Here is a 27351-nt window from a genome sequence, read left to right on the forward strand (position 1 = left end):
AAATATACCGTAAACATCCCAAACCCTGGATATGTATCTTCGCTTTTGATGTTCCACTCAATATTACAAGCTACTTGGGATTCTAATCCCTGAACATATAATTTGATCCTATTAATGAATAAATTTTCTACAATTTAGTTGATTATGATTACTCTTTCATAATTGGATTGAATAGATATTAAGGTTTTAACAAAGACGGTACGAAAATATTCCCCTTTATTTTACATAGTAACTACACATTTTATTCTTATCAACAACATATTTATGTAGTATGGACCGTCAGGGAAATTGTCTGCTGGTGAGCAGAAATATACCGATAGTATGTACGTTCCCACTTTTTAATCATATCGTAAATATACCGAGTCTGAAAGTATATCGACTGACAAAATACCACAGAAACGATTAATAGTTTCTGGACAGGGTGGCAAGGACATTACCGCGCAATTCCAGCTGTGCCTCAATTCTACTTTTAATCTTTTAAACTAAGATCGTGCTGTCCAGCAACAAGATGAGAAGAGGAGCACTAATAAGCTGTTGCTTATTAATATTTGCTGCTGTATATATACGCTGCCAGAGTGGGAGTGAACAGAAATGGGTAGACCCGCAGCACACTTGGTCGCATTTCGCCACGGATTTCGATCAGGCTCATGCCGAATCCTGCCTCCCGTGTGAATGCCCGGAAACGCCACAGAAGTCTCCGGCTGCCATTGAGGATGCGATGTCGCTAACGTACTTTAAGAAATTTGTAAACCAACTATTTCAACGCAAACGTTTGCAGGTAAGTTTGCTTCTTAAGACCAAATTTGGCTGCATGACGTCATGACCATGGCTTGTTTTGTAAATAGTACGATGCTACCGCAACGCTTTACAAGCGATCGCTGCTGTTCTCGTTGCTTCCGTCCCAATTAGATGAGCTGGAGTCCGTGCAAGATGCTCGCGATATGGACATTTTGCTCAGCAAGATACTGCTGAGTGCAGAAGCAGCGCCACTTGTAGAAGGTGCACTCGGCTGCAACTATGCACATCAGGGACAGGGCGTGTGGGCCTTAGTTACGGACATATTCAAGGATTGTATACAACTGTTGAAAATTTCCGAGGTACCTGTTGCATTGTTTTGTTATGGAGAAGCAGCAATTGCTCATCGAAAACATGTTCTGTTCAACAGGTGCAGTTTATGCTTTTTGTGGCGCTGGCCGCCGTAGCTGTCTGCATTGTGCGTAAACGCTTCCGTTTCCGGCTAATCACCATTGTGTTAGGAGGCATGCTGCTATGCGGATACTTGCACACATATTTGGAGTGCAATAGAGTGGGTTTTAGATCGTTATCAACTGACATTTTGCTAACCCCATCACCTTCCCTCAGAAATTGGAAGTTGAGGCTATGTTGGAAGTTATCGACAGTTACCAGGAGCCGCGGAGCTACGATGAAATGTCCTGGATGCAGCGACTGAAGACTTTTGTGGTCAGGTCTTCACCGGAGCAGGACCAAAAGGAGAGACTGAGGTATACCGATCGCAGCTAGAGATATCAGAAGATACAAAATTGCTTTCGTCTTTTAGAAAATCATCAAAACTCAAACTGACTTACTGCCTACCAGATCATGTCTTTATTATGTATATGAACGATCTGTTTCTAAAGCAGTTGGAAATGCTGTTGGAGAAGGTGTCGCAAACCATGACAAAGCTATCCTGTAAGTACTTTAAGCCAAACGAAAGTGTGCCTTGATAATCATCTTTTATGTACGCACAGCTGGCTTGCCCTTTCCCTATAGCCTCATTTCACCCATATTTTTGGTAGTTCTGGTGGGGTACATAATCAAGCTTACCTTTAAATACGTCATTAGTCCCAGAGCTTGGGCTACACTACTTCATAGCAGACCAGGCCATACCGACTCTCCGCCAACGGCTCAGCAGTTGACCGCTGGGAAAGAGGCTGCAAGAGATTATATATCGGGTGAAAATCTGAAAATTCTGTTGAACGTGATAAGCGATACACGACAGAGTGTCAATCCACAACGACCAGCAGTATCGGGCGTCCAGGAGCTAGTGGAACCCCTGGAAGCACCACCCGCAACAGACAAAAACGAACAACTTAATGTCAGCAACAAAAGCAACAGCAGCAGCGACAGCAAAAGTCGAAGCATCACCGAGGATGGATTCACAGTGGTGGATGACCACGAGGAGGATGAGATTCATAATATCTAGCAGCTAGCTGCAAAATTTACCTTGTTCTTAAAGCATATTAAGTTTGTCCGTGATCCTTTTTAGCCAGTTTTAAATTAGAAACCTAGCATATAAGAATAATTCATTTTGCAGTTGATTTGTCATAGTTAAAGATTCTTTATTTAAATTATTTTGCGTGTTCTTATTCTCCTGTTCACGATAAGTGTAATTAAGTTTAAATCTTCAACAGTAAGATCGTTTTAAGTAGGCCACCAACTCGTCTCTATATATTATTGCATGTTTTTAATATGCTGCTGGCCGGGCCACTCCCAAAAATTGGATATACTTTACGTTCTATGTAATTTGTTGAACATTTTGTATTTACAATGTGGCGCTGAGCCTTTCCGTTCATTTTTCTTATACGCAGTGGGCCGCATTGTGTCGCACTGTGTGAGTTGCATATTAATTGAATGTAAGCGAAATTTAAATATGTATTCGGTGTTTTCGAATCATGTAAAAACTAGTTCAATATGTATACAACTAATATATTTGATATACATATTTGTATTTAAATATCTATGTATATAGATCTATATGGTGTGTGTATAATATATATTCGTAGGAAAAAAATTAGAAAAAGAATTTCGGTGTAAATATATTTATTCGTTGTATTTTAAATCATGCACTGCCCTTAAAATTGTATTATGCTTTAATTACACTTCATTGTTATATAAATATTTAATAATAATAACTATGCAACTAGGTATTTCGTTTACAGTTACGCAAATTCCAATACACGGCAAATACTCTTATAGCCTTAACCAAAACCAGTTTGCTCTCTAGCGTTTAACATACCTAAAACTAGGAAACATTAAGCGAAAAACCTAAAGCACGGCAGGCTACCAATAAGTGACAACTAAGGCTGGCATCGATCATCCCATTTCTATGGCAAACTGAGAGAATTATCTAATTGATTTCACAAATCTTATACGCAAATTGGTCCGCTATGATAATCCTGATTAATAATTTCACTACTCGAATTCAACAATTTATGTTTTAGTTATTTAGTATGTAATTTTCATCTCTCGATTGGTTTCTCTTCTGCTTTTCTGTTCTGTTCTACGGTTTAACAACTGAGCAACATCATAATTAATGTAATTATTTCTCGCTGGTTCGCATTTGCGTTTGCCCCCTCAACTAGCTAAAATTATGGTTTAGCAGCAATTAAAGCATATGTATGTCACCCTACTACCTCTCTTACGTCTGATTTGGTACTCGTACACGTAATCGTATAATTTAAAAAACTAATGCCACCTAATATCAAACAGCAGCAGAACAATGCCTATGCCTACTCCTACGCCTATGCACAAGCCAATCTCAAATGGAATTATTATTTTTAAAAAGAAACGAATGCCATAATTGGAATTGTTTGTGTTAAGTTATACATAAGATACTACTCGTGTGTGTGGTGTGTGTGTGTGTGTTGTTTAAAAACAGGCAACTTAAACCCATCTCCTGTGTTTGTGCTGCAAAAATGCACTCTCAAATATCCTTTCGATGTACGCGTGTTCTTTCGCTCACTTCCACACTACTACGGCTCAACGGTTGCTGCTCGGATTTTACTTAGACTTTCGATCTAACTTAAGCTTAGACATAGGTTTTCATACACTTTTTGCACTACTTCTGTGTGTAAAATGCTCTCGTCCCGTCAGTAACTTTCAGCAAATAATTGTAAAATTCTACAATATAATATACATAATTAATGTTAACTGGAATTTGCTCAAAGAAACAACAAATAGCAGACTAGCAGATTTCTATGAATATTTCGTGTCTGTCTGTGGGGGGGTCTGTGGCATGGCTATGAGTATTTTTATACATTAGCTTAATTATGTGGCGATCAGGGTTGTGTTCGGTTCGTACTGTATTCATTCTTTCATTCGTTCATTCAGTGTTCTTTTTTTGTTTGTTTGGTGGTAAATAGTTAAACAGCAATGATAGTCTGGGGAGGCATACGGCGGTAGTGTGGGGGGAGGATCCGTTCTTAGATAGTTTGCTGTGACAGCAACCCCACAATTGTCTCCGTGTCGACTACTTACATAGAGAAGTCTTCTGTCAATGGGTTTAAGTATGTATGTAAATATTGTAAGTACTTGTATATCGTAAGTAGATTCAGATTTATGTCTTTTAAGTAGGTACTTTGGCTTTCATTAGAGATATTCTATGTATGTAAGTATTTATGTCGATAGTGTATAGCATTGAATGATACCTGTCTGTATGTGTGGCATGGGATGGGATTACGCTACAGATTACTCTGGGCACATCGCGTGACCGGTGACCAGTGGCGTACTCGTATTGGATTGGTGTTGTTGGTGGTGGTGCATCATGCAAGTGTGTAAATATTTGATATGTATGCCGTTGCGTTTCAGATGCGATTATGTGTCAACCCATCCATTCGTGGATGTTCTGTTCTGTGTTGTGTGTTGTGTTCGTATAGTATGGTGTGGATAGTATCATATTGTTTAGTATAGTATTCGTATGTGTATACTGTGCGACTAGAAAATTCTTTGCTTGAATAAAACCTATGCAAAATATAGTCATAATCGTATTTGTAATTGTAATCGTAGTGTGTTTTCTTCTTAAATACATATTGTATGATTTTGGGTGCTTGTTTTTATGTGTGTGGTTGGTGGGGTGGGGATGCACGGGTTTAAATCTAGATGGGGGGGTGTGCATGCGTGTGGGTTAACCCAACGCTACTTGCCCCAAAGCGAGTATTTGTCTGTCACCATTTCATTTCGCATCGACTCGTCTCGGAATCACTTCATTGTAATCCGATAATCCTTACATAACCCGACACTTCTCCTTGGCACCGCCGCTGGCACTGGCGCTAGCCTCCCCGTTCTCCGGTATGGCGCCATTCGTTTCCTTTGCCTTTTTCTCCTTCTTCTGCTTCTTTTGCTTCTTCGTATCCAATTGCAGGGAGACGGTGCGGGTTTTCTCCATATTGAGGAGCTCCTGAAACAGCTCGGTTACATTGTGGTTGGTTTTGGCCGATGTTTCCATGAACGATATGCTCCAGGTGGTGGCCTGCGCTTGGCCCTCGATCTGCGACACCTGCAAAGGAAAAGTACATATTTGAAGGAGAATGTGGTCCGGACTGGCTCCTGCGGACTTACCTCTCTCAGCTCGGCGGTTTCATCACACTTGTTGCCCACCAGCATGACGGGAATGTTGGGTATATCGGCCCCCTGCATGAACGAAAAATGAAATTAAATGATGGTTATACGAGCTGAGGCACTTGTCCTACCTTTAGCTCCTTTATGAGCGCCCAGATGGGCCGTAGCTCCTCCAAACTCTGCTTGGAGCACACAGAGAAGACCAGAATGAAAGCGTGTCCCTTCGATATGGACAGTCGCTGCATTGCCGGGAACTGATGCGATCCAGTTGTGTCTGTTATTTGCAGCGTGCAAATGTTCTTGTTGCAACTTATGACCTGGGGTAGAGTAGAGTAGGGATTAGTAGGATGAGCTAAACACAGGCGATCAGCGATGCACTCACCTGTCTGTAGGTGTCCTCAATGGTCGGAATGTAGCTTTCCCGGAACGTGCCTTTGATGAATCTCAGCACCAAGGAGCTTTTGCCAACGCCACCGGCACCGAAGACCACCACTCGGTAGTCATTGCTCTGCTCCGGTGCAGCACGCGTCACCTGGTTCTTTTGCTCCGTCATCTCGCGCTGCGAATTGAGGTGATGGTGGTGGTTTTCTCGATATCGGTAGCTGCTCCACACAGGAGCAGATTCGGAAACGGAGCTGACTTGTTTGCTTGCTGTCGACCGCTGATGGAATGTTCTACTTGAGCGCCATACTTTCGTTTATCTGCAACGATTAAGAGCAAATCAGTTGGTCATAACGCCCACGCACGCACAACACAACCTTTTCGTCTGTGGGGTTTTGCGGGTGTGCGAATAGGGGGGAACGCACTGAGGGACTAGGGACAAAAAAACAACACTACGCTGCGTGAGTGTTGCGCTAATTTTAGCCATGTGCCATCAGGTTTAAGGAAGGGTATTGATTTTTTTTGTGACTTTGTTGTCAACGCGACAGATCGACATCGCCATCGGCATTGGCATTGGCATCAACCTCATCATTATCATTATGATTAGGGTTACATACTATTATTATTGCGTTGGCGGTTCGCTCAGGTATGGTATCGCATGATGGCCCGGCACGGCCCGGCCGTACATATAAATAGCGACGCTTTGATGTGCGGCTAAATGCAGGGCGATTACTGGTGTATTGGACAAGCCACAGTAGCAGCTTGTTGGCACACAGGAGGTGTTCCTTTGGGTGTTCCAAGTGCTCACTTCCGCATGATTGTCCTGCGACCCCGTGTCCGTAACCGTATCCGCGTCCGTGTCCGGGTCCGTGTCCCCTCTCCGTTTCGTTGTTTCGCACTTATTGTTTTCCTTCTACGCACACATACACATGCACAAACAGCACACACACACACACACTCCCACACTCACGCACTTTGCTGGTGATTTTCCCTTATTTTATTTTGGCTTGGATTTATCGATTTTATCTGTGCTACAGTTCCGCCTACTCACACAGACAACATTGGGGCGAGGGGCGCCTAGAAGCCGCGATAGGAACTGCGGGAACGTGGCCTGCCGCTTGCAGGATCTGAGGAGAGCTTCAATTGCGTCGCAAATATTACTTGCATTTCGTTGCACTTCAATTCGTTGCAGAATTTGTTGTAAGTTGTAAGTTGTCGTTGTCGTTGCCGCCGCCGTAGCCGTAGCTCTGCCCGTGTGGTCTCTGCTGCAGGCCGCACTGTGAAATCGTTCAATGGATCCGATAGAGTCCCGCCCACCAGCCACGCTACCCTGCTGCTGCTGCCCCCACCAGTATCCAACGGTGGCCAGATTTTAGAGCGCCTGCGCATTTCGTTGGACCCCAATCCGAAAGCTTTAGCGTGGACATGAACCGCACCGGGCGCAAGCTCTTGCGCACGGCCCCATGCGGACGGTCGGACCGGCCGGCGTGTGCAAAACGGGAATTGGAAGAATTGTCTGCCGGCCGTGTGGAAAGCCGCGTTTCGAAGGTGTATAAAGCAGGGCGCATCCGTCAGATGTGCATCAGTCATCAGCAAACACAAAGTGAAGTGAAGAATCCAATCCAATCCAATTAAATCTTCTTTAAGTGAACCAACCAAATAACAAAACCAAACTCAAGATGCCTTGCCCATGCGGATCCGGTAAGTTTAAAGAAAAAACTATCAAGTCTGGTCCTGTTAACTATTAGAATCCTTCTTGCCATTTACAGGTTGCAAATGCGCCACTCAGACACCCAAGACAGCCTGCAACTGCGGCACTGACTGCAAGTGCGGCGGAGACAACAAGGCCAAGTGCGGCTGCTCCTCCAAGTGAGAGGAAGGGAAGCCCATACCCACACCAGCACTGATTTCGTTGTATTATTTTTTGTACGCAGCAGCCGTAGCCGTGCACTATACTAGCTATTTTACAATTTCTTTCTCGCTTTGCATAATGTCCAATAAACTCAATTGAAACTTGAGCCGTGCCAGTGTTGTGTATGGTTTTTCAGTTGGGAAATCATTTGGTGTGATCGAATTTCTTAGATTGCCTTCTGTTTTATTGATTACAATGGAAATCCGTAAGATGTTTTGTTGATTGCATGGGCTTGAAACAGATATTTACTGTCTAAAAATAAGTAAGCTGTGAAATCAAAGAGCACGTGTTTTTTCATATGTGCGATTCCCTTGAGTGCTCTGTGCCCTCAATTCTTCTCGAAGCCTCTCTCGCTGAAATTTTTAAGAAAATTCTCAAATTAAGACTCAACAAGAAAGTGCGAAAGTTTCATATCATTGTAATTGTATAATTTTTTAGCAGAATGAGTCAAGAGCAAGAACCTGCAGAGTAATTCGCTTGAAACTGACCCAGGGGTTACGTGTACTGTGGCATGCAAAGACCCCCACCAACCTCAATATCATTTGTAGTAGACGAATAATGTTTTATTTTTTATGAGCCTACGAATGAAACTTAAAACGTGTGTACTACATCTAATATTAGGTAGCTAGGTGCAGGGCTTAGATGGGGTACAGAACGGAACTGTTCGGTAAACATAATGCGTAGTACATATCGTGTGTGTGTGTGTAGGTACATACATACATATGTGTGTCTGATTCGTTCTGTTTATCAGCGAAGGTAAACAAATATGAACGAGATATCACGGCGGCAGTTCTGAAATTGTTGAAACTTAGCTACACAACACACATAGAGTAGGTCCAACTGTACATACCTATCCATATACCCTTCGTACATAAGTTACATACATACATAAATGTACATGCATACATATGCGATTGGTGGCACTGGGTTAGAAGTGCCCGAGCTTATTTGATAACAATGTTCTGTGTCAGTCGCTTCACAAAGTCCACGTTGAGAAAATTGGCCATCAGTGTGAGTACGGACTTCTTGGGCGGACGACAGTGCCGGAGACCCGCCTCCTGACAGCACACATTTGGAAAGCAATCCAGCGTGGAGGTGCACGCCTTTGGATGCAGATCAAAGATGGGTGGCGGTGGGGCGGTGCACTCCAGATACTCGGTGACTGCAAGAGAAAGGGTTTACAATTATCGAATACTGCCAAGAATCGGGAGATAGACTCACGATAGTCAAAGGAGCGCTTGACTGGCACCGGTGCCGTCTCCAGCTCTGGCTGGGAGGTGCGACAGTACCGTCGGCGTCCATCGGGGCAGCAAACTCTAGGCCAGCAGTCCATATCCGTGCTGCATTCCTGCACATCCCACCACAGCTCGGCCAGCGGCCTGGTGGGGCACTTGCGTGGTATCAGGCCGAATATGGCTAAATAAAGAGTGTTTGTTTATTGGCTGCACGTCCACCGGTAGGAAGTCTTGAGCTCACGTGCATGGGCTGCCTCCTCCAGGGGCTTAGCCACTCCGGACACACAGCTGCTTGACCCGAAGATATCGCAGCACAGCTCATCCCGCTGCCAAACGGCGCAGTCCTTGTCCGTCTTGCAGATCTTCGGGAATAGCTGGAAGCGCACCTCGTTTTCCCGTGGGCAGTTGAAGCGGTGGCGCAGCTCTGCGGCAGCCCGTTTCTCCTTCTCCCTGTCCCGCTGCTTACCCTCACCGCTGGCAAATGTCAGTGTGGGCAAAGCAATGCGGAATGGACCATCTGTAGTTGGCCTCACGGTTGTGGTTGTGGTCGTGGCTGTCCTTGTGGTCGGGCTGGATCTGGGTTTAATGGTGGTCTTGGGTGGTTTTCGATAGCTGATCTTTTCCTCCTTGGAGCTGAACTTCTTGGGCGGATGGGGTTGCTTCGTTGGCGGCCGAATTGCAACAAGACTCGACTGTCCAAAGTTCCAGAAGCTCGGATTGAAGAAATTGAAACCATTGGCCAAGCTGGGACGCGGCGCTGTGTAAGAGAGAGATATGGAAAGGTGATTTCACATGTGCTCAATGGCCGTTTGTAGTTGAATTTCTGCTCCAAATAGCAAACATTTTTCGTACAGGGCAAGTAAAGCGCAGTTCCCGCCAGTCATAAACAGCGTTTGAATCTACTATGTATAAATTTTGTTTTGTTTTGTTGCCTGTTGCTCTGCCTGCCCGATTCGTGAACAATTGCATGGCTGCCTGTTGGCCAACGAGTCGTACCTATGGTTTCCCACCCACCCCACTCGCAATAGTCCCATTCCCATTGCAATTACGTGGCTGCCATTGCAACAGTTTAGACGCGAACGTATCAGATGGCAAGTGACCCGAGGAGCAGGGCGTTTGCCTCGATTAGTTTTACGAGCATCAGTAAACAACGACACTTTGCGAGCACAGTTTCCGTAACATAAAAAAAAACTTTAATTGCATGCCAAGTTCAGGGCGCCATCTATTAGGCTGAAGGGAAACTGAGGAGAGGCGCTAGGAACAAAAGTTCTAGAATCAAAAAAGAGCAGATGTTGATGCAAATGATCAATGGCCGAAGGCCCCAATAATCCGTGGCCTTGTCTCTCGCAAAGCCATCAAGGTCTCCTACTGCAGCAGCTCAACAAATTCGAAAGCACCGCTGCTCCAGTTATTGGCTATGGCACGGCACTTAACCTATGCACCAGACGCCAGACAACAACTCAACTAATTGTGGCTCATTCGAACGGGTCTATCAGGTTTTGCATACCGCATAGCTCTCCTCTGTGCTTGCAGAATGAATATCCCAGTGAGGGTATGCAGGCTATCGGTGTCCGCCAGCCGCAGACAACTTCTTTGCCGCTCTTGTCGTTGCCAATTTCAATCTCTTAAAGCGAACTACCCATACAGAAACCGAAAGCTAGGTCAGTGCCAGCATCTTCGACAAGTTTTCTTTGACTTTTCAATGGTCAGCATCAGGTGCCCGCATTGCATATGGACACCAAGCGTGCTAAAGTCCAGCTGCACTTTTCGCTAATCCCACTCACTTGTTGTACTCGTTGTCGTGGTCGTTGTGGTTGTTGTGGACGTCGTTGATGTGGTCGTGCTGGAGTTTCGGCTGACCGGCCTGCGTCGCCGGACAATCTGTGTGCGCCTGCGCTGGTTTGATGCCGTCTGAGTCGGAGACCGGGCCTGGCCTGGCCTCGTATCATTCCGCCCAACAGCTACTCCAGTCCTCATTGGTGCAGCTTCACTTGCTGGCGTCACTAGTGATGGCTGCGGCGCGGGCAGCGGGAGCCTGTATTGTGCAACGCCGCGAGCGGTAGATACCTTAGTGGCAGTTGCATAACCGATGCACAGGTAGAGGCTGCTTAGAAATGGCAACGGCAGCCACAGCAGCACAAGTAATCTCATCTCGGCGAAGCAGGTCACGAAGCTGGCGACGACCTCACGATGTGAGTTTCTTCAAAGTGTCGCACCCGTTGGGTATCTAAATCAAAATGAGGCGCTAAACGCACATTTCTCGGCCAAAGGCAAATCGGAAATGTGTAAACTGCGGGCAAACACACAGCGCACAACGTTGTTTAAGCACCGAGCGACCGCGTCAGACTCAAAAACCCACAATTGGCGAATGTGCAAAAATTGTAATTTTCGGCAGCTCCGACCACAACAAACCAGCTGAGATCGCGCTGTTAGCCTAGCTAAGAGAGCCAAAGCTCTGGGGCTGACCCGCTCTTTAGCATCGCAGTGGGGCGGCCAAAACGAAACTGGTTTTCGGATTTTGTTTTGCTTTCGACCTAATGTGCAGTCGGTTGGCGGTGACTGCAGCTCTTGCGGGTGCGGCGGCTTGGATGCCACTAACCCACTGACTAGGAAATGCAGGTCCCAGAGGAGATAATTTCCGGCTTTCCAAAAAGGAGGGTGTCCTGCTCAAATAGGTTTCCTTCAATGCTCCTTTCACGTTTTCTGTTTATCAAAGTGCAGAAAGATAGACGCGGATAACTGCAATGTGATGGCTATGGCCAGCGTCCTGGCTTCCGATGACATGATTCAAATATCGAATAATGATAGCTACGAGCGCTTTGAACTGGTCCGTTCCTGTTGCTCGCAGTCAGCTCCGACTCTGTTGCTTAAATCTGGATTATGGCCGTATCAAATTATAACACAATGGATTTCGGTTCTTGTTATGGTATTAATCAGACGGCGATTTAAACAAACTAGTATTTAAACAAAGATCCTTTGGAAAAGGTAAAAAATGTAAGAATACGTGTGCTCAGAAGATGTGTCCGTGCGCTGTTTTACTTATTGAAAAATGTTGTGGAATCAGGTTGTATCCAAATATTCACAGTGCACACGCTGACGGCTTTGTTGTCATTTAAATCCCCAAATGATTAAATTAGTTGTTGCAGCCATAATGACATATTAATCTACGCAGTCCGCCCCCCGTAGTGACGGTGGGGTGACTGCTTATATTAATATAACAAATGTTTTTAGACATGCTCAAGGCGTGCCAAAACAAGAAGTAGACGCTTAGTCCAGCTGCAAGAAGAATACAGATATTAGTTACTGTATAAGGACCAACTTTATTGCAATGTTAAGCTTACCTTCTTGAAGCCAATGTCGTTGGCGTACTCCCTGAAGCACTGACGGCAGATGTTCAGGCCGTATTTGCGGATGAGACCATGTCGGTTAGAGCAGGCACGGCTGAAATTTACCAAGTCAATAAGTAGATTATATCCATTGCACAGAATGTTTGGGATTTGGCGCAAAATAATAGCACAGCTATCGCTGCAGTCGGCTGCACCATTACTATTCAGCAATGACGCCGTGCCGCATGCAACTTTACTTTGGCCACCCTTAATTAAGGAAACTGTCCAACATGTTTAAACACATATTTCCGTACTCAACCGGGGGCAAATACCATTTAGCATTCAATTCAGCAACGAATTCACATTCAATACAAAATATAGCAAATATGGTAGTGCCATGCGTGAAAATAGAACTGGGCGTGATTAACCTCACTTTCTACAGCCATGCAAAAATCATAAAAATACGGGGAGTCGGGGCAAGCATTTAAACAAGTTATACACTATTCGATGCGCTAGCTTACGGGCTACCAATATCTTACCAGCATCGGGAGCCTTGGCCGTATTTGCGGGGATGCGAGTACCAGAGAGTAGCAAAACCCATGTTGGCGTCTATACGAGAAAAATCGAAAAGAAAGAAGGAACTAGCGGTGTCAGCCTGACATGTCAATATATCGATATATATATTTATTTTTCGTGTTGATAGGATATTTCTAGCCGATATTTCTTTAATTTGCAAAAGTATAAACTTATTGGGGAATAATTCCTCAACTTTGATGAGCTCGGAACAAAATTATACTATTTCTTGTTGATTCCGCGCGTTCTTTAATACATTCCCAAGCTTTCTTTAATGTTTTACAAGCTTAGTCGATTAAAATAGGGTAGCTTCAAAAATATATCGATACAAGTAAAGAAGGAACTAGCGGTGCAGTGTGACCGCGGAATTATCGATCAAATATACCGTCAGACCCTAAAAAATATACTAAAATATACCTTCTCATTTTAAAAATATACCGTAAAATACCGTTGTCTTAAATCATATTCCTCGACGTTGATGTTCTTTTTGATATTACCAGCTAGTTAGGGCTCTCAGAACATAAACTATAATTTTGTCAGAAAGATGAATCAGTCTCAGATTACACACACTACCCCAGTTTCGCAATATTCACTTTCCCAAGGTATGCCACTATTGATGGCACATTTTTTTTACCAGTAATGGCAAGTATTTATTTCGTCATTTGATTTGGCGGTTCATTTCAATTGTTTATAGTTACATAGTTTTACATAGTTGGATAAAGTGGTAGAGATGGATTATTCTTTACCACCACTATCTTACGCTTTGGTCTTTCGGGTTTCACTGGAATCTCCTCTTCCATTTGTTGTAGTTCTGGCTGTGGTTCATAAGACATTGCCAAAGCTGGCTCTTCCTCTGGATTCTCGTACACAATTACCTCTTCATATTCGACTTCATTCATGAGATTGGGCCCAGCCTCCTCCACGTACTGCTGCATCTCAAAACTGTCCATTGGCTCGTAATATCTTATTTCCTGCTCATCCGTTACTAGTTGCATTTCACCGTCTTCCTGAGAACCGACCTGATACATTGATGTCGAGTAGCTGTCACCCTCGTCCATTGGCATGTCACGCATTCTGGACTTTATAGCTTCCGACGTCTCCAGCTGGATCTTCTGCATCTGCATCATGAGGCGCGTGTTGGCGTCCAAATGGGAGTGTCGTGCACGTATATGCTTGTCCCGGTCTCCGCGCTGGCGGAAAGTCTTGGTGCAAAAGAGGCAGCTATATGGCTTCTCGCCGGTGTGGATCCTCTGGTGATTCTTAAGGGCATCGGCTCTGTAGAATCGCTTGCCGCACTCATCACACTCGTAGCGCCGCTCTCCGCGATGTATCAGACGGTGCTGATAGAAGACGGAGCCGGTGAGGAAGCGCTTGCCGCACACCAGACAATGGTACGGACGCTCTCCAGTGTGGCACTTGCGAATGTGATCATTGAGATCCGGACGAATGGTGAACTTTCTACCGCAATTGGCCTCTTGGCAGGCAAATGGCTTGACACCTGTCAGGCCCAAGGGAGAGCTGGTGATCGGCCAGTGATTAATCCACAGCTAACACTTACCCTGGTGAAAGCGCAGGTGCTGCCACAAATGACTGGACTGGGTGTACGACTTTCCGCAAACGTCGCACAGGAACTGGCGAAGGCGGCTGTTGCCGGGGCCATTGATCCGCGTCTCCTTCTCGCGCCGCTTCTTGTTCACATGCTTCTCCAGGTTGTGCGCCTCCACCTCGTGGGCAGCCGTAAAATTGACATCGCAATACTCGCAGGGCAGCAACAGTGCACTCCCGTCCGCGCTGAGGCGTGGAAAGTAATGGTAGTACATGTTTCTAGAGAGAAAATGTGATATAAGTGTGATTGGGGATAGGGATAGTGAATTGCCAGCTACCGGTGTTCCTGCAGCACGTCGGTGGTGGAAAACTTCTGCTCACACACGTTGCACACAAAATATCGAAAGAGAGACACATCCAGCCGCTTCTGTTCTTCGCGCATAAAGACGCAGTCGCTCTGGAAGTGGACACTTGCCTCCTTGGCCGTGTTCATCGTAATGTCGCAGGCGGTGCACTCGAAGCGCTTCTCCACCACGTGAGCGGCCGAGTGGACGAGCAGCTTCTCAATATCCGCAAATACGAACTCGCAGAACTCGCACTGCAGCACGCTACCCAGGATCAGTGTACTAAATAGCCCGGCCTCCAACGCTAGCTTCGCCTGCTTCCGCTCGATGCTCCGTTTCTTTGCGTACACACACAGGAAGAGCCAATCCCCTTTTTGCATGCGCTTAGTAAACTTTTTCTTTTGTGCTACGTTCTTGTCATTGAGGGGTTCGCACATTTTCGGTTGTTCTGGATAATGAACACGGACGTGGCGCATGGCCAGCTGGCAATCATGGAAGATGCGGCCACAATCGTTGCATTTTGTGACCACTGCTAGGCCGGGGGCAGGCGGAGGTGGGATTGATGGCGCATTCGCCTGTGTGGCGATCAGGTTCAGGGCATGCTTCTCCATGTGGCGCACCAGGCCAGAGGCATGCACGAACTGCCGATCACATATGGAGCACTCGTTGGGCTGCTTTCCCTTCTTCTTCGTCAGCGCCAGCGAATTGTCCATGCCCTTGGTGACATCGTACTTCAGCTCGTCCTTCATGTAACGCCGCAGGCGTATTTGATTTTCCAAGATGACGCGCTCGCTGCCTCGAATATAGCGCGGCGCTGGGACATTTGCCGGCGCTGTCGACACTTTCACAGATCGAGTCCTATCCTGCTGCTGTACAGCTGGCTCAGAGTTTGGCTTTACGGCATTCTCGGTCAAGCAAACGTGATTATAATAGTACAAGGCGTCGAACGTGCCGCCACAGTCACGGCATTTGTAGACACGTGGCACGTTCGTGGGCGCGCTCATGCGATGTGCTGGAGAAAAGGCGAGAGCGGAGTTATCCGAAATTAATCCTGAGAGGCATAGGGACCGCTACCTTGAAAGACAGACTCCTCTGTGGTCATGTTATTGTTGGTGACGCCCGCTAGGAAATCGCGAATTTTCATTTGCTCCGCTGCTGGATCAAAATCTGGCTGACCGTCGGCTTCCTGGAGTATCTGCTTCAGTGCTGGATGCTCCAGAGTGCGCTGAAGCATCACCTCAGTGGACATCTGCATGATGGGAGGCGGTGCCCTGGCAAAGAACTGGACCAGTCCCTCCTGGTCGCTGGACGCCAGCACTGTAGCGCCCGGCATGTGGCTGTAATTCAACTGCGACTCGTCGCCAACTTCGATCTCTGCCAGGGTACACTCAACCGGCTCCTCAAAGATCATAAAATTCTCGTCATCCATGACTGCCAGAAATTCCAAAACAAATTATTTTTTGCTATTACTTTTTTTTAAGTCAGATAGAAAATGATTTTCTACCCTAGCTTGTCCTGGCCCGGCCCAGAAACTGAATGAAAAACTTGATAATAAATTCAACGAATGAGAATAAATATTCGGAAACGATAGTGATGGGAGAAACAAACCAAGCTCGATATCAAGTTCGATACACTGTGATATGCATGTATGTGTGTGTGTGTGTGCAAAAATGCATGCAATTTTAAAATAAATAAGTCGTTTCTATTTCAAGCTAGTCTTAGGGGACATTTATCAAAGATTACATGTCTTGAAAGATTTGCACCTAGTAGAAGATAAATAAACCATCAAAACGACTCTGCTGTTCATGGGGATCCTTAGGCCTTTATGTGGCTAACGGTAAACTTAGCACATGAAGTGTCATGAGCCATTCCAGGGGTGGGAATTTCTTTGTAGTCTCATCGAGACGGTTTCCGCTTTCTGCAGACATTAGTCACTTACTATCAATGGCTGTGCGACGTACGAGTAGTAAGTATGCAAGCACTATGACAGGTGAAGTGGATCGAATGTACCAACACCAAAACAAAGCTCGAGCTCATTGTTTATATTTTCTTTTGGCTCTGGCCTGTCGGTAGCGCTGCCGCTCGCCTTCAGGTGATTACCTGGCCCCCATTTATCAGTGACTCTCTGCCAGCTGCTAGATAAGGCGCTTTGCGAAATGAGTAAACGCCAGGCCCTAACATGACATACCACTGCCGTTAATCAGTCCGACCAACTGCCTTCTGCTGTTCAAACTTGCTCCAGCTACGTCTACGGCTGCCTTCTTCCGTCTGCGATCTCTACGAGTGCTGGAGGAACCTTGGACACAAATTATCCGTGTACGGGTTAACGGTAATTACAAGGTGTCTGCTGCTGCTCTCCCTCTCTCAGCAGCTTTCGGGGAGAGGGCTTTGTGAATTTCCCTAGTGACTGATGGGCAGCGATGAGTCACGCGACCAAACACCAATCCGAATCCCCCAAAATTGATAAACCTCTTATCTGTAAATTGGCAACAAGATAATGCCCACAGCGCACTGGGGAAACGGGCAGGGCGAGGGAGACCTCTTGTGTGGAGTGGACTGCGTGCCAAGTCAGTGATTGGAGGAGTGCCCACTTGGGGGCCGTCTTAGTGGAACCGTACTAACGCAGTATCCAACTCGTATCCGCATCCGATTCTTTTAGTGTTGCGCCCAGCATGGATTGTTACTCGTACGCGTACATCTCCGAGCCCGTGGAGTTTAGGCATGTGGAGGGCAAGGCCCTCGACTTCCGCAAGACGTTCGATGTGCGGGGTCATGGCACTGATGAAATGCTCCAGCTATACTTAAGGAAGGCCAATCTTCCCGACGACCTTGACCGTCTGCCGGCCATACAGAGACGGGCCTATGTCTATGACATAATTAGGAGCCATAAAGAGCCTGGTTATTGGGTGGTAATGGCCAACTTTAACATAAATAATGCACTCCACAATCATCGTCTCCATTTCATGATACATTTGACTTGAATGCTGCTGTTCTCTGTCTTCCTTCCAGCCGCCTTCCATGCAAGTGAGTAGCAACGTCTTTGACAATCCGCCACCTGCCGTCCGCCCACCGCCCGCAGCAGCCAGAGCCACGACCTACGCCGACAACGGCAGTCTGTACAGCATGAAGAGCTCTTCCTCATCGAACAGCTTGGACAGGTACGCTGGCGCACCGCCAGCCGCTGCCATTGCGGGGCCAAGCTTCGCCACAAGCGTTCTTGTCAGCAGCAAGGGCTCCAAGTACGAGATCAGTGGCCCCGTCAACTTTCAGCATGTGTCTGGCGATGTCACTCGAGATCGCACGAGAAATGCCTTCGACCTGAATGCCGATGCCAACGACAACGTCCTGCGCAAGTACATGATGGAGCGCGGCATTACGGAAGCAGACATTGCCGACATGCGGCGCCAGGATGTCGTCAAGAAGATTGTCCATTCGAACTTCACCTGGATGGTAAGTGGATCGAGCTGAATATAAAAGAGGCAAACTCAATAATCAATCTTCTACTTACGCAGCCGAAGAAACAGGAAATTCAGGCCAAGCCGAAAGTGCAGGAACAGCAACATCAACGGCCGCTCCTCTATGCCACAATTTCAACCAACAATCAGATCACTCCACCGCCATCACCTCCGCCAACGCCACTGATTTTGAAGCCGGGACCCACGCCGAGTTTCGCCAACTATGCCGCGCTCACGTCACGCTTTGTGGATATCTCGGACATGGATATGCCGCCGGTGGGGAGACCTACGACAGCTCAGACTCCATTCCGACAGCAGGAGGTTGGGTCAGTTATTCCCGTCCAGGTTCAGTCGCAGCCGCATCAAGTGAACAGGCCGAAAGTGCCTCCGCCGCCATCGGCCGTGACAGCTAACAATACGTACGCGTATCCGGCTGCCATCGATGCGCGACAAGTGCGGCCCTCTGCTCCTCCAAAGTCTGCGCCTGAGACGTACGCCACGATTGCGCCACAAAGAAAAGCTGGCACGATGCGCATGCCGCCACCGGCTCCTCCGAAGCCAACTATTGTGCCGAACACCAGCTCGATGATGTCTGTGCAATATGCACCAGTTTCCAAGCCGCCACCGCCTGCACCTCCAGCCAAACCAGCACCTTCGATTAAGGCTCCAGCTGCCGCCTATGTTCCTCCTCCACCACCGCAACACAAGCCAAGTCTAAAAGCAACAGCAGCAGTTGCATCTGGCGCTGTGCCTCCGCCGCCACCGCCAATGCCGGTTTCAGCTGCATCTGGTGGGCCACCACCGCCGCCACCCATGCCTTCTGCAGCATTTGGGGCGCCGCCTCCGCCGCCAATGCCGGCTTCCAGTGCGGCAGCTTCAAAAGCAATCCAAAAGACAGATCTGCCGAAGGCTGCACCCAGTGCATCTGCGGGAGGAGACCGTGATGCGTTCCTGGAGAGTATACGGAACGGAGTAGCACTAAAGGTAAGATAACAATGATTGCAAAGGGATGAATTAATTTCTCACAATCCGTTTGCCTTTGCAGAAGGTTGATAAAAAAGCAGCTACAATAAGTGGCATTAAGCCACGACCTGAACGAAAAGCGGCGCCACCAGCAATGGATTTCATGAGTGAGCTAAAGCTAGGATTAACGCTGAGACGAACTAAGAATCCGGCAGACAATCCATATTCAGATGAGTCACAAGCATGATGGCGGTTACACGGCGCCACATTTTACAGCACTGGACGATTGTATTCGACTAGCAACGATTATATTCGATTGCAATGGATAGATATCATTTTAGATTTTAAATACAAATAACCATGACAATTGCATATGAAACATTTGTAAATAAATATGTGTTGCATGATAAGGCATATCTCTGTGATTCCACTCTCAAATTGACTAAATTGCTAAACACAAATATTCGTAAAACGAGAGTCGTACGTGCATATGTTTACCCACACTTGTAGATTATCTTGTTTGCTTGTGTGTGTGTGTGTGTGTGCAAAGCCATAATCAGCTGACGCCGGCCCGTCCAGGTGGGGGTGAACCGAACGAAATTACTGAAATTATTTCTGATTTGGATTCTTGCTGAATAACTAGCATTTGCGCAGCTATAATAGTGAGATTGCAACAAGTTTGGACCTGGAAAAACCCTCAAAGTGCCACTGAGAAGTAAGAAGCAAGCATTATGCAACGCATTGCAGTTATTGGAGGCACCGGCATGACCGGAGAGTGTGCCGTAGACCACGCCATAGAGAAGGGTAAGTATTCTAATTAATGTGATTTAAACTTGGACCCTGATCGAACCGATTCTTGCAGGTCTGTCGGTGCGCCTACTTTATCGTACAGAGGCCACTGTGCCCGAACGTTTCAAAACCGCTTCAAATGTTGAACTGGTGAAGGGCGATGCCATCAATTACGAGGATGTAAAGCGCTTGATTGAGGGCGTGGACGGCGTCTGTGTTATTCTGGGCACCCGTAACAAGCTGGAGGCCACCACAGAACTATCACGTGGCACCGAGAACCTCATCAAGGCCATGAAGGAAGCAAAGCTCACCAAGTTCTCGATTGTCATGTCTTCGTTCTTGTGGCGTTCCCTGGACGAGGTGCCTGCTGTATTCCATCGTCTGAACGAGGAACACAAACGCATGCTGGACTTGACAAAGGCCTCGGAACTGGAATGGATTGCTGTTCTGCCACCGCACATTGCTGATGAACCCGCCAGCGGGTACACCGTCGCTTACGATGAGGCACCGGGACGCCTAGTTTCCAAATACGATCTGGGCAAGTTCATTGTTGATAGCCTGGACCAGCCGGAGCACTATGGCAAAGTTTGCGGCATTGGCAAAAAGCCAAAGGCGGCTTAAGCCATTTTATCTTAATCGATAAATCCAGACTCATCAATTATCAAAATCAAAACCGACTGTTGTGCATATAAATGAGAATATTCAAATTCAAGTCTGTTATGGTCAAAGTAACCATCTATCTATATACGTACATACCTATATGTAATGTGAGCGAGCGCACAATAAAACTTTCCATTTTAGAGAAGAGTTGAATAATTGAATTGACATTACGTGCAATATCGTATCAGTTGGCATCCGACGCTTAGAATTTCGAAACATTAGCACCTGTCGCATTAAACGCCAGGCAGGTATTTAAGAAATGTGTAATAAAAGAAACCCCCCCGTAGAACCCCAGGCCAAAACAGCTTCCGCTTTCAGAGAATTGCCAAAAACAATTGGGCGCACGCCACACAAAGAGAAAGAGAGACACAGAGAGAGAGAGAGAGCAGTTTTCTGGCAGCCGAGATCTCTCTTCGCCCCTTACATCATGCTGGTGTTTATTTTTGTGTTAGAATTTTGCATGACGCTCGCTGGGCAGCCGAGCGACATGCTAGTAGCGAGCCCCCGTCAAATATAGCTGCACACAAAAATAACAACACACCAGCCAAGACATCAATTTATAGATGTCGCAACCGTGAACTTGAACTTGTCAGTTCTGATGTGCATATGTAGATACATAATTCATTATGCAGGCAGATGGATGTTTCCGCCTTAAGACTGAGGCTTCCGACCAGGAACAGACTTGAGCTATTTTAGACATTTACATTTTGCTACGTACATATCTTTATTATAAGTTATTGCCTTTGTTTGGTGCTTAATGCTAGGGCTCGATATGTTTCTATGCTATGTTTCGTTTGGAAGATACTTGACAGATATCCTTATTATTATCATGGGCAGGTAGATATTCGTCTAGAAAGCATTTATGCGCACACGCTTGAGCAAAACTATTAACACATCATCATAAGATTACACAATCAATCACAAATATATAATTTAGGATTAGGATAACAATTTTTTGAACCAATAGGAAAAGAAATACAAAAAAAAACAAATCCCGGTTGACTTTTGTCATACAAAAAGAACCAAAAAGTTTACAAAATACACGCGGAAAGTATTATTTAAAAATCAACACAAGCGTATCATGAATGAATATTGCTTATCGGTGTAATGGAATCAAAAGCTTATGCTGCAGCCTACCAATGCGCGTGTGTGTGGCATTGTGGCACATTCCCCTAATTCCCCTAAATTGGCAAAATGCGATCAGACTACGGGCACAGCTGCTGGCAGGGGGAACACGGAACCTTTTACCATTTTACTTTGACTAGTTAACGGCAACGGGTTGCTGCTGCTGTTCCTGCTCGGCACTGTTCATCGTAGCTATTCTCACTACTACTACTGGCGTTGATGTCTATAAGACCTTCTTCATGTATTTCTTTTTGGCATTTTGTAAGCTGGGCAACTCGCAGTGACGCGGCCCGTACATGGACACGGGCGCACAATATTCATAGCCGATGCGCTCGTAGAAGCCATCCTGATCGATGGTTGACAGGTAGATTGTCTTCAGATCCAGCACAACGCGACAATAGTCCTCGGCAAACTTCATGATCAGCTTGCCAAATCCCTGACCCCGGTAGCTCTTGTCCACGACAACACTCTCCACAAAGCAGGCCTTCTTCTTCGCCGTAATGGGGCTGAGCTTGAGGTGAGCTATCACCCGGCACAAGCCCTCTGTGGTGAGGACCAAACTGCATGGCAATGTGTCGCAGGAAGCCTCCAGGGATCTCATTCGCGCCGTCTCGGATCTGGGCCATTCCGAGTTGATCAGAGCGCAGGTTTCCTTCATCAGCTCCGGATAGTTGTGTATCGGCACCACATTGAACGGGCTGCCAGTAACGTTGAACGGTGGAAGCCCCTGCAAGTACAATAGCGTTAGTATATCCGATACACTTGGCTCCACAGTGGGTGCTGTAATAGATTCGGTGCTGCTGATCGATCGTTTACTTCATAGTACGGCTCCGGTTTTATGTAGCGCATATCGCTGAAACTGACAATGAGACTGGGCTGGGCCGGACCTACTGTCGTTGTGCCCGCTTAAGGTATGAAAAATCTAGAAGAGAATAGAACAGAATTGTTTCTTTTCGCTGGCCAACTTTTAGCACACTGAACATATTTGTGGAATATTTTACACAGGAAATACAAATACATATGGCACTGGGTAGGACAGCATCAGAAAAAGAAACATGAATGCATGCCGCAGCAGTTTACCCCCAGTTCCTCCTCTCTGCAGGGACTCGTGGATAAATTGCTGGCATTTGCGGCGCAGGACTAGGAGTAGGAACTTGGAATAATCAGCATCAAAGAATACAAAATGTATTGCCACTGAAACAGCACACACACACACACACACACGCATACGTATGTACATGCATGTCTACACAATAATGTCGAAAATCAAGGTGAGGCGTAAAAAAAAGAACGTTCTCTCATACATCTACACGTCGAGAGTATGTGCGTCGCGGCATTGACTGGCCGCCTACAACATATATACACATGTACACAAATATATGGAATCAACTAATAATAATGGATTGTGTGCTGTGCAGATGATCAAGGCTGTGGCTGTCGCCTATGTACAAATGAAGTGTAAGAGTGGAAGTGGAAGTGCTTGCTTCCCAACCAGGGCACGCACCAGTACACACACTTTGTTTAACAATTGCTATTGATTTTATGATAGGTTACCATTGCGAGAGCTCGTCGCTGCTGTGCCTTTGATTCCTCCCGTGCGCCACGACGAAGTGAACAGAACAAACTGATATGATTCCCAATATTGAGGATGAAATGGGCCAAGTTCTGCTGACCGTTTATAGAGCGTGAGCGGCAAAATATTATTATATGAGTGTTGTTGTTGGTTTGCTTTGCTTGTGTTGGAAGCAACAACAATCTCTCGGGTGCTGTGTGTTTCGCTCGGCGAGACAGCTGTTTGACCGAAATGTGTGCGTGTGGCACGTATAGTAATTTGCGCGCCCGGAAAATTGAATATCAGTTTGATTTAAAACGGAATGTTTTTATTTTTAAACTTATTTATATATATACGCGCTTGTTGTTGTGTACACGCTGATCTGGCCACACCAATGAATTGATACCAATTACTTATCGATACAAAAGTAGTGTTGGGAAGCGAATGCCGGAATAAAAAAAAAAAAAGAACTTACAGCATAAACAAAATCGAGTCGAAACAAAAACAGCGCGTTGGACTTGTTTGTTGTGTGGACGGTGCATACGGATGGGCATGGAGCGTGCAGATCGCAGAACACATTAGAATCCCCAGCTTGATGATTCACTTACAATATTATCGCGGAGTTTTTAAGAGCGGAGCAGGCAATTTCCTCTACGCGACAGCGGGACTAAATTATTTATTACACAACAAATAAATCAAAAAAAAGCATCAGTGCATTGCTAACGTGTAAAAGTGGCAGCGTTCTGCTAAAAATAGGTTGTAAACAAACCGAGAAATAGGAAAGAAGCGCGCGCACAGCGTCATTGACCCACTAAATTGCCTTTGTCATTGCCAACGTCGTCGCCGGCTAAAGAACGCGCAAAACCCAACCAAAGCGAAGACAAGTGCAAGAGTCGTTGCAGTAGTAGTAGCACGTGCAGTTGGCAGCCATGGCGAACCGACAAATGGCACAAGCCAATGCCAATGCGCCCGAGAACCATCTGCGGCTGTCCTGGCATGACACCCAGATGATGGCCACCCTGAGCCCACAGACTGTCATGGACTACTTCTGCCGCAAGTCCAATCCGTTCTATGATCATTTGTGCAACAACGAGACGATACGGATGCAGCGTCTGGGGCCCGAGCACTTGCAGTAAGTTAGCGACAAATCTGTGATTTCCCACATTAAATCTAACTTTATTTGCAGCAACATGATTGGACTGGAGTACATTTTGCTGCATGTGGCCGAGCCTATTCTCTATGTGATACGCAAACAGCATCGTCATAATCCCTCGGAAGCGACACCCATTGCCGACTACTACATAATTGGAGGCACAGTTTACAAGGCGCCCGACTTGGCAAACGTCATCAATGCACGCATTGTAAGTAGTCATCCACTTGAGGGAAACCCACGACTAAGGTTTTGCCTTTGCTTTTAGCTCAACACCGTCGTCAATCTGCAGTCTGCCTTCGAGGAGGCCAGCAGCTATGCACGATATCACCCCAACAAGGGATACACTTGGGATTTTTCATCCAACAAAGTTTGTAAGTAATAATTATCCAATTCCCTGTTGCCTCTTTAATGCATCGTTTTTCTGTAGTGTCCGACAAATCCAAGGCGGATAAAAAAGATGCCAGTGCTGTGAAGGACGAGAATAGCGGCACTCTGTTCCAGAAGCAACGTGTGGACATGTTGCTGGCTGAATTATTGCGCAAATTTCCACCGCCCATTCCTCCCATGCTGCAGAATCTCCAGCAGCAGCCCTCGGCAGCAGGGGATGAGATGACACCCGGCGGTATCAATGCAACCGAAATGAACAACGCCACGGGTCCGCTGGACATCAAAACAGAGGGTGTGGACATGAAGCCTCCACCCGAAAAGAAGTCCAAGTGATTATGTTAGAGTGTATTTTTGTCGACGGTTGTGTGGAGAAGTAAAGTACACTGGAACTTAGGTCTAGCTAGGATAGAGTATAGACAAAATGTTTGATTTAATCCTCAGCACTCGGTGCTTCATATTTAGCGGCGACCTTCTGGGTCTGACTCTTCGAGTGCATCGTCATGCAGTGGTTGGTGTACTCCAGTATACTCTTGAACGATTGCTTGCAGATGTTGCATGGCACAGTCTTTGTGGGTGTACGATAAACACCAGCATGGGCAACGTTCTTTGGCACCTTCTTTACGGACGGCGGTCCCATCTTCTGGCCTCCATAAGATCCAGCTAAAGAAGAAGACAAATCAGAGTTAGAACAGCCGCAAAGTGCTCTTAGATCAGAGCAACTTACCCTTCCCAGTTGGTGTTGTAGCTTTTGGAATTTGCGACTTGTGTGCACTCAATACTGATGAACCAGCGCCAGCAGCAACAGCTATTTTCGGTAGCTGCGCCTTCTTCACGTGATTGAGTTCTGTAAACTCCAGCTTGCGCTTTTCAGCTGGCGGTATCTTGTCACAGTTCTGCATCAGATGAATGTGCAACGCACGCTCCAGGGCGAAGTTCTTGTCGCAAAACTTGCACCGATTCTTGCTCGCAGCGGCACTTGCCCCAATCGGATGATTGGCGTTCAGTCTTTTCAATGGCTTCGGTCCATTCTCGACCATGTCGTGCATGCGAACATGCATATCGTGCAGGCTCTTCACACGGAACGTGACCCCGCAAGTGTTGCAGTTGAAGACAGCATCGTGAGAGTTCTTAGTTGGCGGCTTCGCAGCGACGGGTATGACTTTTTTGGGCGAACTGATCCCTGTGGTGGAGATAGACTTACGCGAGATGCCAGTTTTGTTCTTGGCCACGGGCAAAACGCTGCGACGGCTCACTGGAAGCCCGCCGCCTGCGCCCATTTTGCGGGAGGGACTGTTCAGCGTGGTCTTTACGATCACGGACATGCGTTGCTTGAAGGAGTAGGTGCGTGTCTCTACAGCGGCTGTCGGCACATGCGAGCGGCGTGGACGCGCCAAAGCCCCAGAAGCTTTGGGGAGTAGCGATACTCGCTTCTTATTGATTTCGAAAGTGTTTGCCTTCGAGGTCGACGGCTTCATGGCTTCGCTGGATATCTTCAGAGCTTTGGCGAGCAGCTCAGAGACTTCGTTGACAACCACAGCGACTGCCGGAGCCTCTTGTATAGCCGGAGAACACGCGAGAATCGAAGATTCCTCATTGGACACTGAAAAACGGAGAGATTATAGCTGGGAATGGGACTAAGCCACGACTCACCTTCAGTTATGTTCTCTAGGACCACATTGTCACTCAGTGGATACACGTTATTGAGGGTATTCGGCTTTGCAACCTCCTGCATTGAGACTTCATCCGTGGTGGAGTCTTCGGTCTTCAAAGTATTGAATTTCACGGTGGTGCCCGTCAGTTCCAAGGTACTGGAAATTGTCGAATTATCGCCAGCTGCATTCTCGTCGGGCAATGTGTTCTCCTTGTTCTCGGCATTTTCTACTTCAAGAGGGGTTTCTGCTGCTACCATTTTGTTTGAGGGAGTGGAACTCAAAGCGTTGTGCTTGTACAACAAGCTGTGGTCAAATGGTTTCAGTGGCGAGTTTGACTCCGATTGAATGTGCGCCGATTGATGCAGATCCTGGAGTACTGCACGCTTCACATCCTTATCCTCCATAGTCTTGTCCATATTGATTTCCATCTTGGAGCTGTGCACCTCCATATACTGACTGTTGTGGCTGACCAATGCAGATTGCCATTTGCTGCCACCGGACAGCGTGTCGTCGGCATCGAAGGACAAGTACATGGAAATACTTTCCTCGTTGGCCGCAATCGAGCGGCGTGAGTCGTCCATAGCTGTCCTGGTTATTTAGTTTCGTTTGGTTGATAATTTGCCCAATTGGCTACACAAAATAAATTGGATTTGTCACAAACAATGAGGATAAATTTAATTGAATGTAAATTGAACGCCAGAACCGACGCTGTACCCAAAAACAAAGCGCTAATATTTAAAAAAAGATTTTCCAACACTGCGACTCGCCGGCGTCCTAGTTAAATTGCCGGCTTCGAGAAAAATTCAACAAATATTCCAAATTTCCTTTGGTTATTTACAGAGACACGACAAAACTACCAACAGAATTCTACTAAAATAAAGTCAATTTTTCGGAGCCTGCTGTGAATAATTATTTTATTTCACTATCGGGATGATGAATATAAACTATGAATAGAAACTTAT

At 46.5% G+C, this 27351-nt stretch overlaps 11 protein-coding genes across 16 annotated transcripts; 5 read left to right on the top strand and 6 right to left on the bottom strand.

Moving 5' to 3' along the window:
• Positions 1-424: 424 nt before the first annotated feature.
• Positions 425-2927, top strand: LOC117898119. Its single transcript, XM_034807308.1, has 6 exons — positions 425-778; positions 846-1097; positions 1166-1306; positions 1363-1502; positions 1559-1689; positions 1749-2927. The coding sequence occupies exons 1-6, from the start codon at positions 509-511 to the stop codon at positions 2201-2203; spliced, it is 1389 nt and encodes a 462-aa protein (XP_034663199.1). The 5' UTR covers positions 425-508; the 3' UTR covers positions 2204-2927.
• On the bottom strand, positions 2804-7025 carry LOC117898123 (GTP-binding protein Di-Ras2). Of its 3 annotated transcripts, none has more exons than XM_034807311.1 (5): positions 6770-7025; positions 5720-6038; positions 5469-5654; positions 5338-5409; positions 2804-5275 (listed from the first exon to the last, which is right to left on the bottom strand). In XM_034807311.1, the coding sequence occupies exons 2-5, from the start codon at positions 5888-5890 to the stop codon at positions 5003-5005; spliced, it is 702 nt and encodes a 233-aa protein (XP_034663202.1). In that variant the 5' UTR covers positions 5891-6038; positions 6770-7025; the 3' UTR covers positions 2804-5002. The 3 variants fall into 3 exon arrangements, with proteins under 3 accessions (XP_034663202.1, XP_034663205.1, XP_034663204.1); XM_034807314.1 differs by having other exon boundaries at positions 6693-7025; XM_034807313.1 differs by having other exon boundaries at positions 6336-7025.
• Positions 7026-7259: 234 nt separating this feature from the next.
• On the top strand, positions 7260-7736 carry LOC117898127 (metallothionein-1). Its single transcript, XM_034807319.1, has 2 exons — positions 7260-7419; positions 7488-7736. Exons 1-2 carry the CDS (start codon positions 7398-7400, stop codon positions 7589-7591), a joined length of 126 nt encoding a protein of 41 aa, XP_034663210.1. The 5' UTR covers positions 7260-7397; the 3' UTR covers positions 7592-7736.
• A 442-nt stretch (positions 7737-8178) lies between these two features.
• Positions 8179-11367, bottom strand: LOC117898121. Its single transcript, XM_034807309.1, has 4 exons — positions 10650-11367; positions 9107-9622; positions 8852-9046; positions 8179-8792 (listed from the first exon to the last, which is right to left on the bottom strand). Exons 1-4 carry the CDS (start codon positions 11014-11016, stop codon positions 8575-8577), a joined length of 1296 nt encoding a protein of 431 aa, XP_034663200.1. The 5' UTR covers positions 11017-11367; the 3' UTR covers positions 8179-8574.
• A 407-nt stretch (positions 11368-11774) lies between these two features.
• On the bottom strand, positions 11775-12875 carry LOC117898126 (40S ribosomal protein S29). The gene is made up of 3 exons (XM_034807318.1): positions 12731-12875; positions 12207-12306; positions 11775-12141 (listed from the first exon to the last, which is right to left on the bottom strand). Exons 1-3 carry the CDS (start codon positions 12790-12792, stop codon positions 12133-12135), a joined length of 171 nt encoding a protein of 56 aa, XP_034663209.1. The 5' UTR covers positions 12793-12875; the 3' UTR covers positions 11775-12132.
• Positions 12876-13411: 536 nt separating this feature from the next.
• On the bottom strand, positions 13412-16128 carry LOC117898115 (testis-specific zinc finger protein topi). Its single transcript, XM_034807302.1, has 4 exons — positions 15728-16128; positions 14648-15665; positions 14323-14588; positions 13412-14262 (listed from the first exon to the last, which is right to left on the bottom strand). Exons 1-4 carry the CDS (start codon positions 16080-16082, stop codon positions 13469-13471), a joined length of 2433 nt encoding a protein of 810 aa, XP_034663193.1. The 5' UTR covers positions 16083-16128; the 3' UTR covers positions 13412-13468.
• Positions 16129-16830: 702 nt separating this feature from the next.
• LOC117898116 (formin-like protein 5) lies at positions 16831-19485 on the top strand. Of its 2 annotated transcripts, none has more exons than XM_034807304.1 (4): positions 16831-16982; positions 17663-18103; positions 18166-19092; positions 19154-19485. In XM_034807304.1, exons 2-4 carry the CDS (start codon positions 17672-17674, stop codon positions 19316-19318), a joined length of 1524 nt encoding a protein of 507 aa, XP_034663195.1. In that variant the 5' UTR covers positions 16831-16982; positions 17663-17671; the 3' UTR covers positions 19319-19485. The 2 variants fall into 2 exon arrangements, with proteins under 2 accessions (XP_034663195.1, XP_034663194.1); XM_034807303.1 differs by lacking the exon at positions 16831-16982 and adding an exon at positions 17211-17562.
• Positions 18240-27168, bottom strand: LOC117898117. Of its 2 annotated transcripts, none has more exons than XM_034807306.1 (3): positions 26388-27168; positions 25541-26337; positions 18240-18293 (listed from the first exon to the last, which is right to left on the bottom strand). In XM_034807306.1, the coding sequence occupies exons 1-3, from the start codon at positions 26968-26970 to the stop codon at positions 18255-18257; spliced, it is 1419 nt and encodes a 472-aa protein (XP_034663197.1). In that variant the 5' UTR covers positions 26971-27168; the 3' UTR covers positions 18240-18254. The 2 variants fall into 2 exon arrangements, with proteins under 2 accessions (XP_034663197.1, XP_034663196.1); XM_034807305.1 differs by lacking the exon at positions 18240-18293 and adding an exon at positions 25068-25397 and having other exon boundaries at positions 25462-26337; positions 26388-27167.
• LOC117898124 (flavin reductase (NADPH)) lies at positions 19645-20515 on the top strand. The gene is made up of 2 exons (XM_034807315.1): positions 19645-19875; positions 19934-20515. The coding sequence occupies exons 1-2, from the start codon at positions 19803-19805 to the stop codon at positions 20479-20481; spliced, it is 621 nt and encodes a 206-aa protein (XP_034663206.1). The 5' UTR covers positions 19645-19802; the 3' UTR covers positions 20482-20515.
• LOC117898125 (N-alpha-acetyltransferase 80) lies at positions 21220-23569 on the bottom strand. Of its 2 annotated transcripts, XM_034807316.1 has the most exons (3): positions 23200-23569; positions 22462-22567; positions 21220-22372 (listed from the first exon to the last, which is right to left on the bottom strand). In XM_034807316.1, exons 2-3 carry the CDS (start codon positions 22492-22494, stop codon positions 21869-21871), a joined length of 537 nt encoding a protein of 178 aa, XP_034663207.1. In that variant the 5' UTR covers positions 22495-22567; positions 23200-23569; the 3' UTR covers positions 21220-21868. The 2 variants fall into 2 exon arrangements, with proteins under 2 accessions (XP_034663207.1, XP_034663208.1); XM_034807317.1 differs by lacking the exon at positions 22462-22567 and having other exon boundaries at positions 23200-23565.
• Positions 23647-25150, top strand: LOC117898122 (mediator of RNA polymerase II transcription subunit 6). Its single transcript, XM_034807310.1, has 4 exons — positions 23647-24329; positions 24384-24558; positions 24616-24721; positions 24778-25150. The coding sequence occupies exons 1-4, from the start codon at positions 24127-24129 to the stop codon at positions 25068-25070; spliced, it is 777 nt and encodes a 258-aa protein (XP_034663201.1). The 5' UTR covers positions 23647-24126; the 3' UTR covers positions 25071-25150.
• Positions 27169-27351: the final 183 nt, after the last annotated feature.

This window comes from Drosophila subobscura, chromosome O (assembly GCF_008121235.1).
Source record: "Drosophila subobscura isolate 14011-0131.10 chromosome O, UCBerk_Dsub_1.0, whole genome shotgun sequence".
Lineage (NCBI taxonomy): Eukaryota > Metazoa > Arthropoda > Insecta > Diptera > Drosophilidae > Drosophila > Drosophila subobscura.